Here is a 12,881-nt window from a genome sequence, read left to right as displayed (position 1 = left end):
CAGTCTCAGGGTGAAATACATCCACACACCCCCCACACCCCTATTCCCACCTGAATCCCGCTCTGCACACTCACAGCCCCCAAACATGACTGATTTACACAACGACACTGTTAACTCTGGCCTTACACAGCACACAGAGGCCTAAAATCAGCCAAGGATTCAAACCTAAATGGTTTTGACTTAAACCAGGCCATTAAAAGCACAGGACAGGCAGGAGCTGCTCCTGCAATGTGAGATGCTGCCCAAGTTAGACTTGAGCCCACAAATATTCAGTGTTTTTTTCTTTCCCTTCCCATCAGTCCACTTTTTTCCCTCTTTGCATTTCTGATTTTGATTTTTTTTGTTGTTGTTTTAGGCAACTGCTGGCAGCTTGTTCTGCCTGTGCTTCCTGCCTCCCACATCCATGCAGGAAGAGCCCACACAACGGGACACACACGAAAGCTGCACGTGGGACCAGCCCAGGCTCTCTGCAGGTCAGACTCAGCACTTCACCATCCTAAAAAAACCCACCTGTGATCCCTTTTTAAAATTTCTTGAAGAATTTTTGTCTGGTCAGAAGACTTTGGTAATAAAATATAAAATCATAAAAATAGATAGTAAATGGAAAAAAATTACAGCTTAAGATCTGTAATAAAATATAATAAATAATTCACAGACTGCGATTTATATCTACTTTTTCCTAAGCACACACCATGAATTTCATCCAGGCAGAAAAGAATTTCTCCCTCTGTGTGGAAGCCCAAAGAAATTCTGGGCAGAAACACAAAGCTTCAAAGTAATTTGTGATTTACCATTGGCCAAAATGACTCTTTTGAGGAAAAGAACTTTGCTGGAAGTACTCCTACATAAAACTTGCCATCTCAGAGGATTCTCATGCAATTCTTTTGCTATTCCTAACAGGCATTTCTCAGGAATATTTCATTATTTATGCCTCACTGGGTGTTAAAGCCAGGAAAACACATGAGTGTGAAGCAAGCTGCTTTGAGCTGGGCTGTTCCCAGTGCCAGGAGGGGAAGGAGCAGCTCCCAACCTCTCCCACAGTGGGCTCCTGGTCTCCCAGCCCCACGATGAGGATGCAGTCGGCCTGGCGGATGCAGCGCTGGGTCCAGGGGGTCAGGGTGCTGTCAGCCTGGTACAGCACAATCCTGTGGATGTCCTCCTGCTGGCCCAGCCAGCTGGTCAGTCTGTACTCGTGGATGCTGGGGACAGACAAGGAAAACAGAGAATTCAACTGCTGTTATATCACAGCTCCCAAGAGAAGAGAGGGAATCTTACACAGGGAGAGAGTGACATTTCCTGCTCAGCCAGGATCTGCTCCCAGCTCCTGCTGCCTCTGTTTGTCCAGGATTTACACCATTAGACAAACACCAAGGCAGGAGGATACAGTGATGCCTCACTTCAGTAATGCTTCCACAGCATCCCTAAGCAGGAACACACTCAGAGAAATTCAGCTTTTCCAATTTCACAAGTGAGAAAGTATCTGTGGGAAAAACCCACCCACACCTGCACAAGTACTCCTGAAACATTATTGTCTCCAACACCAGGAGCAGAAGGCCCAGTGTATGTTAGAAGACAGGATTCTGTTCCCAAACTCTGTGTATTTATAAGAAAAGCCCAGTGTCTCTGCATTTCCCTGAGCAGTGATGAGGGCAGGTACCTGTCGAGAGCAGCAGAGCCCAGGCGCTGTTTGATGTTGTCACTGGTGAGCAACAGGGCAGGACCTGGGGGAACAAGGAAATTCACCTGTAAACACCTCAGTCTGAGCTCCTGGAGAAAACTGCCCAGAGCAGCTGTGGCTACCCCATCCCTGGAAGTGTCCAAGACCAGGCTGGACAGGGCTTGGAGCAGCCTGGCATAGAGGAAGGTGTCCCTGTCCATGGCAGGGGGTGGAATAGGATGGATTTTAAGGTCCTTTCCAACCCAAACCATTCTCTGATTCCAAGAATTCAATTCCAAAAGTTTGCTTTGAAGGTAGTGATGGATCAGTACATTGATCAGAGCTGGCACAAAGTCTTCACAAAAATTTTCACACTTTTCTAGGAATACATCTTCCAATTCTCCCTATTCCCAGAGCTCTGTTACTGCATTAGACACAACCTGCAAGCTCTGTTATCCCATTCCTCAAGGTCATGTAGGATCACAGAACCATGGAATGGTTTGAGTTGGAAACGACCTTAAAGCTCATCCCATTCCATGGGCAGGACACCTTCCTGAGGACCAGGCTGCTCCAAGCCCTGTCCAGCCTGGCTCTGGTGACAACTCCTACTGCAGCTGCATCTTCACCACCTCAGCATTCAGAACAGCACACACCTTTACAGCCACAGGAAGGCCAGCATCCTGCTTCCAAAGAAAAAAGCTGTTCCCCCCACCTTCCAAAATACAGAACTTGTTCATCCTGCATTGAACCACCTCCCCAGGTGAATCCTCAAGCTCTCTGCAGCATCACTACTCCTTCTCCAACATGCCAACAGGAACTCCAAAAAACATTCCCAAATCTGTAAGGCACAGTCAGACTCCACTACAGACACAGACACATCTGGCAACAACCTTAGATCTGAGCTGAATTTGGGTGTACATAAAGCTTCTTGCAGGCACTTTAGTTTAATTTTCTTATTAACAATTCTAGTGCAGCAGCAATTTGTGCCATATGTGGTAGAAGTTGCAGGGTGACTGCAGCTAAATTTAAAAAATGCAAAGAAAAGAAAACTTAAGAGAATAACTGCACACCTAGAGAAAATATTACCTGTCTCTTACTGAGAGAGAAATTCACATTTACAAAACATGACAGAGCAGTTGCTTTTTATTCATGTTTTCATTGTGCAATCCCTCACTGTTTCATTAAAAACAGAACTGAAATTTATGTACTAAATAACAAAACACTTCATTATGTAAGGAGTCTCAAGGCAAGGTTATAATGTGTTCAGTAAAAATCAGGGAACTGTGAACAACCAACATGGGAGAAGGTCACAAATTCACTCTGCTGTATTCAAATAGCAAAACCCCCAGGTACAGATTTGGAACTGGGTGTCCTGACCTTCAGAGGCCAACTCATCTCCCCTGTCCTAGGTCACAAATGCAAGATGTGGCTGGGGCTGTGTGTTCTATCCCCATCTGTCAGAGCTGGGGCAGTTCTCTGCTGTCCATGGGCAGTTTTTTCTTGATCTCTCCCCCAGCCAATCCTCCCTGCAGGAGATCTCTGCTGTCCATGGCCACTGAGTGTCCCTGCAGGGCTGATCCAATTCCAGCATCCCATGGGGAGATGCTGCACCCAGGGCAGGAGCCAAGCATTCCTACCTGGATCCAATGTGAGCCTGGCACAGCACAGCAGCCTTTGCCCAGTGCATTGCCAGAGGAGCAGCTTCTGCTGCCCTGCATGGCCAGAGGGAGCCCAGGCCCATCTCCAGCAGCCCTGGAGCTGCAGAGGAAAACTCCCCCCTTGTGCAGGATCCCTGCTCCAGCAGAACCACAGCTGGCACTGCAGGAGGGCTGAGCCCCCATGGGATGGGGCTGTGCCACCCCCTGACACACAGGGGACAGGGCCTGCTCTCACTCTGGCAAGCAGGTTTTTTTTGTTGTTTTGTATTACTGCATTTGTATTTAATTTTCCTAGTAAAGAACTGTAATTCCTACTCCCATATCTTTGCCTGAGAGCTCCTTAATTTCAAAATTATAATAATTCAGAGGAAGGGAGTTTACATTTTCCATTTCAGGAGAGGCTCCTGCCTTCCTTAGCAGACACCTGTCTGTTCAAAGCAAAACATTCCCCCTCAGTGCTCAAGTCCTGCTGCAAAGGCTTCACTCTGCTTTAATTGACTTTACTTTTAGACTTGAAGAAGTTCCCAGGTGCCATTTCCATCTTGTACTTTCCAATACCCAAATAACATTTGCTCTTTGCTACACTGATTATCAAAGAAGATCAAACAGAAATGGACAAAAATATCCCATAAGCAGAGACCAAAAGATAAAGCTGGTGAGAAAGCAGAGAGGAGGATGACTCAAGAATAGAATTTGACTTCCCCATCCTCCAATGAAAGTTCTGGAAGTTGGTTCCTATGAAAGCAGAGGGAATGAGCAGCACTTCCAGAGCAGATCTGGGTTTAGCCTGCCCTTCCCTCCTCCCTCTGGAGCTCCTTGAGCCATCCCACAGCAGGGAACAGCCCCAGTGCTGGGGAAGGGGGCAATCACCACATCTTTAACACTGGCAGATTCTTTATCTGACTCACTGTTCACCTGGTGTCAGCGTTGGTATGGCTTTGAAATGGCACAAGGGGATAAGAGAGGTCTCCCAGAGGGAATACTGATGGCACTGCCCAGGACAGAACTGCAAGGGACAGAGTGCAGGGCAATTTGCAAGCATTCAGCAGCAGAGTGATCATCAATGTTCATTAACGTGTCAGAGTTCTCAGTTAAATAGAAAAGACAGGTGGATTAAAATTGTATTCCAGGACATGTGGCTTACAAAGCTTTCTGGCAGTGGTGGAAGTTTAGTAGGCAAAGACAAACAGCCTGGAATGCCAAGTGAGCTGAGGAATGCAATAAAAATGCTAAGAGAGCCCACACCAAGGGAACAGCATGGGCACCTCTGCCTGTTACCCCCTGCCCTGGGCACTGAGATCCAGCAGCACCAGTCCCTGGTGATGCTCTGGGGCCCAGGCTCCAGAGGGACACCATCAAAGCCACAGACCTGCAGCCAGAACAGCTTTCATCCTAGGGGAGAGGCAGAGTTTGTAGGGCTGGGGTGGATCTTTGTGTTCCTTCAGCCAGAGGCACCTTGGCTGTGGACAACATCAGAACGAGCCTTGGAGAGACTTAAAAATCATATCCAGACCTCACTTCTGATGTGGGAAAGCAGCAGTTCAGAGAACAGGACACAAACAAGGGTGCCCAGACAGACCCTGGCTGTGCCAGCTCAGGAGGAGCCTGCCCAGCACCCCATCCCTCACGTACCAGGAACACGGGACAAAGATTCCCAGACTTTCACTCATCCCCAGCACAGAACACGGTGATGCTTCCAACAGAACCAACTTGTTTTGTCTCAGAAATACCAACCATCTGCTCTGCACTCCCAGTTTCTAGCAGGCTCCCAATTAATCAGCCATTAAAACCCCTCCATTAATGAGACCAAGAACACCAACATATGTGAGCTCAGAAAACAGAACCAACAAAAAGTGTTATCTCAACTAAACTGCTGCGAGCAACCAAGTAATGAAAAAATATCATTCCCATCCTGGAGGTTCAAGGCCAGGTTGGACAGGGGTTGGAACAAGCTGGGATAGTGGAAGGTGTCCATGGCAGTGGGTGAGATGGGCTTTAAGGTCCCTTCCAAGCTAAACCATTCCATGATTCTGTGATGATTCAAAACCACAGCCCTTGAACAGCCACACCTGCAGGCAGGAGTGACCAGCCCAACGTGTCAGTGCATCCTTAAAGGGCTTTGTCACAGTCACACACCTCTAAGCACCCCCTCTCCAAACCTGGCACCAGCCTCATGGGCAGCTTCCAGCTGGAGCTGGCATCAGGGACACATCCTGCACTCCTCAGTGTTCTATTAATGGGATCAGAACAGCTCAAAGTGAAGAACAGGAGAGGTGATGTGAGGTAACATGAAATATTCCTCCAAGCCCTGTGTGTGTCTCTGACAGCAGCCAGCAGCAGATTGCTGGGGAGGAGAATCAGAGCAAGAAAAGCTGAGTGCCATTCCCTGAGCCTCCAGCTATCCACAGCTTTCTCAGCCTTTTGGATTTCTCAAGCCTGAGGTGGTGACTTTCAGTAGCCTGGGGCATTTTTCTGTCAGCCAAGAGCTCACAGGGATTCTGAAGCTCAGGTTTTCTGTGCTTCAGGTGAGAGAACTGCAGGCAGTGGCCTCAGCCCAGGCCCAGGGATTGTGGTTTCTGGGAAAACCTTCTGGAGCATCTAAAGCTGTACTCTAGGGCCATCTGTTTTTCAGTACAAAACTAAGAACTCCATGAAACAGGAGGGAAGGAAAAGCTGGCAAATGCCAGAGGTCTGGTTCATTTTATCTGCTAACAAACAAGGGCACTGAAGAGAAGGGCTGCAGCAAAGCTTCCAACCTCCTGCCCCAGAGAGGAGGAAAAAACCATCACACAGACATAAAACCAGTGCCTTTCTTGCCAGTGAGCAAGAGACTCACTTGGGTCATTTTTCCCACAAAACACCAACGTATGCAGAAGCAGGAGTACAGGTGTCCTAGTTCTAAGTCTAATAAAACATGGTCCAAGAGTTGCCTCGAGAAATGAGTGGCCCAGAGGGCAGAGTGATTTCTGAGGCTCAGAAATGGTTTCAAATCCACCTCACCAGAAAAACACACCCACATCAAAAGACAAGGCCAGTACAATATACACTGTGGAAAAATTTCAGCAGAGCAAATTTACTTGCTTGGACTCCATTAAAAGAAAATTTACTTTTGGCCTAATAAAAGTCTTCAAAATTATGTGGCAAAGTCACATAACTGATAAATGAGTTGGATGTCAGAGAATCTTGTCCAGCAAAAAAATACTAAGTGGTGCCAGGGTTCAGGCACCACAGTGAACATTTCACATTTAAATCTAATCTGTGTGTAAAGACAGGCAGAACTGTAATTAAAAACTCCAATAAATTATTAGCAAAGATTTTTCAGTGAGCTGTCCAATACATTATACATTTTTAGAACTGAAAAGAAGGAAAATTTAAAGGGCAGAAAGGAATGAGAGAGACACATATGTTGGATTTGAATCCCTCCCTTACTTCAGTTTGAAATTCTATGAGATCAGAGGGCTCCCACATAGAACCAGAATTTGCACAGCCATGTGGTGTCTTTTAGCTGGTCTCAGGAAAGGAACAAAAAAATAGGCAGGCAAATACTTTTGAAAAATCTGAATACTGCAGAAGAACTTCTTATCAAAAGATGCTCTCAGCTCTACCAAGAGGAAAATAATAAAAATAGACATCATGAACACTGACCAGAATTCATCGGCATGATGAATTACAGAGCAGCAAAACCTGCCCCCCTTCCTGGCACTCCAGTTCAGAGCTGGAAGATTCTGCTCCTGCTTCTGCGAGTTGGATATTGCACAGCCTCCTTTCTTGGAGACCCAGAGCCCCAGATGCAGAGAAAGGACTGTCACACTGGAGCCAGGGGACAGCAGGGCTGCAGCCCTGGGGGTCTCTGTGCCCTGCAGGACTTTGGGGTCTCTGTGCCCTGCAGGACTTTGGGGTCACTGTGTCCAGCAGGACTTTGGGGTCTCTGTGCCCTGCAGGACTTTGGGGTCTCTGTGCCCTGCAGGACCTGGGGGTCACTGTGCCCTGCAGGACTTTGGGGTTCACTGTGTCCAGCAGGACTTTGGGGTTCACTGTGTCCAGCAGGACTTTGGGGTCTCTGTGCCCTGCAGGACTTTGGGGTCACTGTGCCCTGCAGGACTTTGGGGTCTCTGTGCCCTGCAGGACTTTGGGGTCACTGTGCCCTGCAGGACTTTGGGGTCACTGTCCCTGCAGGACCTTCTGCTCTGCCCACAGAACCCAGAGCATTTTTCATTCTATCTCTCTCAAGGTGAAGGCAGGTCCAGCTGCTGCTGCCAGGTCCCAAATGAACCTTTCATCCCACAGCTTGTGCCAGCAGCAGAGCTGCCCCAGCCCTGGCCCAGCACAGGCAGGAGCTGGAGCTGCTGCAGAGATCCAGAGGAGGCACCAGGGGGATCAGAGGATGGAGCAGCTCTGCTGGGAGGAGAGGCTGGGACAGCTGGGATTGTTCACCTGGAGAATCTTTGGAGTGACCTCAGTGTGGCCTTGCAGAGCCTGAAGGTACAGGAAAGATGGAGAGAGACTGTCCAAGGGCCTGGAGTGCCAGGACAATAAGGAATGGCTCCCACTTCCAGATTGCAGGGCTGGATGGGATATTGTGAATTAGGAACTGTTCCCTGGCAGGGTGGGCAGGCCCTGGCACAGGGTGCCCAGAGCAGCTGTGGCTGCCCCTGCATCCCTGGCAGTGCCCAAGGCCAGGCTGGACAGGGCTGGGAGCAGCCTGGGACAGTGGGAGGTGTCCCTGCCATGGCAGGGGTGGCACTGCATGAGTTTTATGGTCCCTTTCCAACCTGGACCATTCAGTGATTGGAAGCTCCATGGAAGCACAAACATCCCTTAGCATTTAATTGGGACACAATCCTACTGTCTGGAAACAATATGTGAATTATCATAAATCACAAAACACCAAATGTCAAAGGAACCAGCACAAATGGCCTGGGGAAAGCTGTAGGTGGTCCCACACGGTGGTGCTCCCTGGGTGCAGAATGAACCCCTGATGGAAGAGCAGGCTGCTCACCTGAGCTGCTCCCATTACAAATTAAAACATTAAAATTTTTTTTTTAAAAAAATTCAATTAAACCCACAAAAAAGAATTAACCAATGAAACCACTTAGTCCTGTCTCATTACAGGAAAAATGGATTTTTTTTTCTGGGGGAAGAAAGATTCTGAGTACTTTTTTAGTTTTTGTGGAGAGTAAATACTCACTATCAAACTGAGATTTTCTTGTTGTCATTACTTTTATATCCCTTTAGTAATACAGAAGTAGCTAAAAATTATCAAGACAAACTCCAGAATCCTGTTGAATAGATTCACCTGCAACCAGCTCCAACTCCAAGCACTGCCCACAGCCTTCTCATGCCAATTCCAGGAAAAGGAAAACCATTTCTTAAGTGTTATACTGTGTTACAACCCAGCCTGTGTTCCCAGCAGGACTGGGGCCAGCCTGCATCCTGAGGCCAGGCTCCTTCCCAGAGCTGCAGCAGCTGATGATTCTTGCAATGGTCTCAGTGTTCCTCCCTGCATCCTCCTCATTCCTTCTATCCTCCTCTCCAACCTGCATCAGGGGAATTCAAGGCATCACTGCAATATCCTGCTAAATTCATATTAACAGGAAGGGGAAGGAATTTTCTGTAATAAATATATTAAGTTGCAAAAGAAAGCTAAAACCAGCTGTTCTCCCCACATATTAAGGCTGCTCTCCACTGCTCTGGAACAGATTTGAAGCTCAGAGCAATGAAATTATACAGATCAAATGTTAAGTATGGATTAAATGTTAAGTCAAGTATTGTAATCAGATGCTGCCATTTAAATTACAATTAGGAAAAAGGTTGGTTCAAGGAAAAAAAAAAAGAAAAAAAAAAAGGAAAAAAAAACAAAAAAAAACATGAATAGCAGCAAATGTTCAAAGCAATTTTCCAAACTCAGAGTTCCTTTCAGAGAAGATTTTCAATTAACCTTTGTCAAGCAGATTAACAGCTCTCATTTCCATAAAGCCAGGGCAGGTCTGTTCCCAGCTCACACCCAATCCCCAGGTGAGCCCAGCTGGGAGCTCAGGGAAGGGCTCAGGTGGCAGCAGCTGCTCAGCAAGGCCCCAGTGCAAACCTTTCCACATGGATTCATGGAATGGTTTGGGCTGGAAAGGACCTTAAAACTCATCTCATTCCATCCTTTCCATGGGCAGGGACACCTCCCACTGTCCCAGGCTGCTCCCAGCCCTGTCCAGCCTGGCCTTGGGCACTGCCAGGGATCCAGGGGCAAACACAGCTCTGGGCAACAGCTCCCCTCATGCCAAATGTGCAGGTGAATAAAAAAGCAACCTGAAAACAAATCAAAAATTCACTCCACAGCTCAGTTCATTTTCTGTTGCAAGAAGTCAGAAGAAAAAAAAATTATTCCAAAACCCATCCCTTCTCTGAAAGCCAAGCAGCACCTGCACATGGCTCCCAGCACTTTGTGAGGAACACCCAAACGACCTCAACCAGAGGGCAGAGGAGGAAATACAAAGTTAATACATACATGGAAATAGAAGTTAAAAAAAAGGAAAGAAAGCATTGCTTCTGCTAAATAAAGAAAGAAAACCTGCAGGTGCCCTCAGCCCAGGCCAGGCTGCCGAGGTTCTGCAGGGCTGCGGGGGCTGCGGGGGCTGCGGGGGCTGCGGGGCCTGGTGCGGGGCCCGGGCGCTCCTGTGCCAGCGGTGTTTGGGACCAGATGGCTCCTGTGTTTGCCCACAACACTTTCCTCTTCCCACTGCAGCCGTCTGCTCCCTTTTGGCAACAACTTCAGGTGCCAAGGGTGTACAGAACCATCTCGAGCTGCCAAGCACGGCACAGGCGTCAGCAAGGGAGGAACTGAAAAGGGTGAGGGAGGAAAGGCCGAGTGACCCCCCCAAACCCCCCTTGGGCACCTGCCTGCTGCTTTCAGCCCAAATGGGTGTTTTTATTCTGAACAGTCCATCTACCTACTTAAGTTTCTGTTTGTTTTATTTACAGGCTCTTAGTGTTGTCACACATCAAAACAAGCTGGCAATGATCCCTAAGGAGTCCCCATTAGCAATACAGCTCCATTATGGATTTAACATTTTTCTGCCATCTCCAAAATAAGAGGAATCTTCAAACACCCACAAATTAGTTCTCATTGTAACAAGTCTCCACCCTAAGTTGCACATAAATTCAGACTTCAGAAGGTTAAAGAGCTCATGCACCACTGGCTTCTTCCTCTGCCTGTTCACCCAGAAGATTTTTAAGCACAAACAGGAGTGTCAGCTCCAGACACTAAAAGTCAGAAAGAAAATTACCAATAAATGTAAGTGGTTCCACCTCAAGCACCACATAACCTGTACTTTTAAATAAGCCATGAGAGAGCAGACTAATAATTTCTCAAAGGACTACAGGAGATTCACTCAAGAGATATATAACAGCATTTGAGGATGAAAAGAGGATGTTCAGGAAATGTCAAACACCACTAATGAACACAAAATGAATTCTGAATTAAATGCATGAATTTTGTGAGGAACTGGAACGTGCATAAGCAACTTCACCCATGGATAAAGGAATTAATGACTCAGCCATGAGCTGAACACATGGTTTTGTGGGCATGAGACAGACAAACAAGCTGGCAACAAATGAGACAATGATTTCAGACTAAACTTCGGATTTCCAGTGCCAGTCTGGATCTCCCCCACGAGCCTCTTCCACCAAGTCTTATCCTTACCACTCATGTACAACCACAATGCAAGAAAACTGTTAAGAAACCCTTTGCTGGATGAAGCTTTTCAGATGAGGAGGCCGGGAACACTCTCACCCATGAGCTGGACAGAACCAGACCCTCAGGTGCCATGGGAACGGTGCCCTGGTGTGGGATGTGTCTCCTGGAGTGACTGTGGGCAGCTGAGGGCAGCCAAGACAAGGGCAGAGAGGCTGGTGAGTATTTCCAAGTCATTGAGACAAAAAAGTTTTCCACTATAATTAAATGCATGTTAAGGATGGGAATAGAGAAGCAAGAAGCATGGAAAAGGCTGATCCTAACCACTGCTGCAGAATCACAGAATGGTTTGGGTTGGAAATTACTTTAAAGATTACCTTTAAGGACACCTTCCACTGTCCCAGGTTGTTACAGCCTGGCCTTGGACACTTCCAGGGATCCAGGGGCAGTCCCAGCTTCTCTGGGCAACGTGTGCCAGGGCCTCCCCACCCTCACAAGAATTTCTCCCTAATCTGACCTAATCCTGCCCCAAGTTTATAACCATTCCCCACCATCCTGTAGGGACCTGGCCATATAAAAATTCCCTCTCCCTCCTTTTTATAAGGCCACAGGATTCTCTCCAGAACCTCCTCTCCAGCCTTGTGACCCTCCCCAGGTACTGCTACCCCCTAACACAGCATGGACCTCCCTGTGACAAGTGCCAGCAGTTCTCACTGTCACAAGCCACCACCATAAATTGCACATAAATACAGACTTCAGAAGGTTAAAGAGCTCATGCACCACTGGCTTCTTCTGCCACTGTGACCCCCATGGCACTCTGAAGTGGCCAGCAGGGTTTGTTTGCTGTGATGCCACCAGGGAACACTCACCCACAGCACTGAGGGCGTGCTTGAGCTCCAGGGTGAAGGCTGTCAGCGGCACCTCCTCGGACACCGGCATGATCGCCACCGTGGACAGGTTGCTGGCAGGATTCCCTGCATCCCACTTGCTGCTGGAGCTGTGCAGTCCCAGAGGATGACCTGTTCACAGAGAAAACACCTGCCATCAGTCAGCCAGGCTGCTAAACGTGGAATGTCACCTGCAGGCAGGAGGGAAAGTGTCACTGTGTCACCGAGCTGCTCAATGTCACAGAAATGGAACACAAACCTCCACAGCATGTGAGAGCAGAGTTCCCACATCTTTCATTTTACAAGGATGAAGATCAGTTTCCATCATTTTCAGTTGCTGGTACAGCATGTGTGGGTTGAAGTCAGGCAATGTTAAAAATATGCCAGGAATATGTTAAATGAAACATGGATCTACCTGACCCAGGAAGACAAGGATTAAAAAAAGCACTTAAAATCCCTTTACCACAACTTTGGAACTGATTCCATAAGAGGAATTAGCTTAACTAACAAAACCTCCAAACCTGTTGTGCAGTATTAAAATATTCCAAAATTTTCCAAAACTTAACAATCCTTTTCTTATGGTATTCCTAAGCAAGGAAGGAAATACCTGTTTTCAACACAGCTCCTATAGAAAATGTGCATCTCTACCTGTTCTCCCTTCTCTGCAAGATGCAGAGCTTTACAGATAAGGGCTTAGGAGTATTAAAATATGGAACCTCTGAAGTAGCTGCAATGTACCTGGGAACTATCTTTGATATAATTTGGTGAGTAAGGGCAGAGGAAAAGCAGTTTTTGAGAGAAATCTGCAGTGCATGTAAGGAAGATCAAGATCTTCCCAGACAGCTTAGAGCTGGTAAAGGTCCATGTTCTACAAACTGTTCTTGTTCTGATGATACTCTTTTTTCTCTTTAGCTGAGCCTTCTCAGAAAATCTCATTCTGCTGCTAATGCCTGTCAACTCAGCTCTGAGAACACACAAAAAAAAAATTGAATTCA

General features: G+C 47.3%; 1 protein-coding gene across 2 annotated transcripts in view; it reads right to left on the bottom strand.

Moving 5' to 3' along the window:
- The window catches only part of PNPLA7 (patatin like phospholipase domain containing 7), a 134,105-nt gene that overhangs the window by 49,876 nt on the left and 71,348 nt on the right, over positions 1–12,881 (bottom strand). For both annotated transcript variants that reach the window (XM_036394025.2, XM_036394027.2), the window contains exons 22-24: positions 11,869–12,018; positions 1,658–1,721; positions 1,031–1,199 (exon numbers count right to left, since the gene is read on the bottom strand). In XM_036394025.2, coding sequence (XP_036249918.1) covers positions 1,031–1,199; positions 1,658–1,721; positions 11,869–12,018 — 383 coding nt within the window. The remainder of the gene's footprint in view (positions 1–1,030; positions 1,200–1,657; positions 1,722–11,868; positions 12,019–12,881) is intronic.

This window comes from Molothrus ater, chromosome 20, assembly GCF_012460135.2.
Source record: "Molothrus ater isolate BHLD 08-10-18 breed brown headed cowbird chromosome 20, BPBGC_Mater_1.1, whole genome shotgun sequence".
NCBI classification, from domain to species: Eukaryota; Metazoa; Chordata; class Aves; order Passeriformes; family Icteridae; genus Molothrus; species Molothrus ater.
The sequence above is the reverse complement of the archived record's forward strand: the minus strand, read 5'-3'. Positions and strand labels throughout refer to the sequence as shown.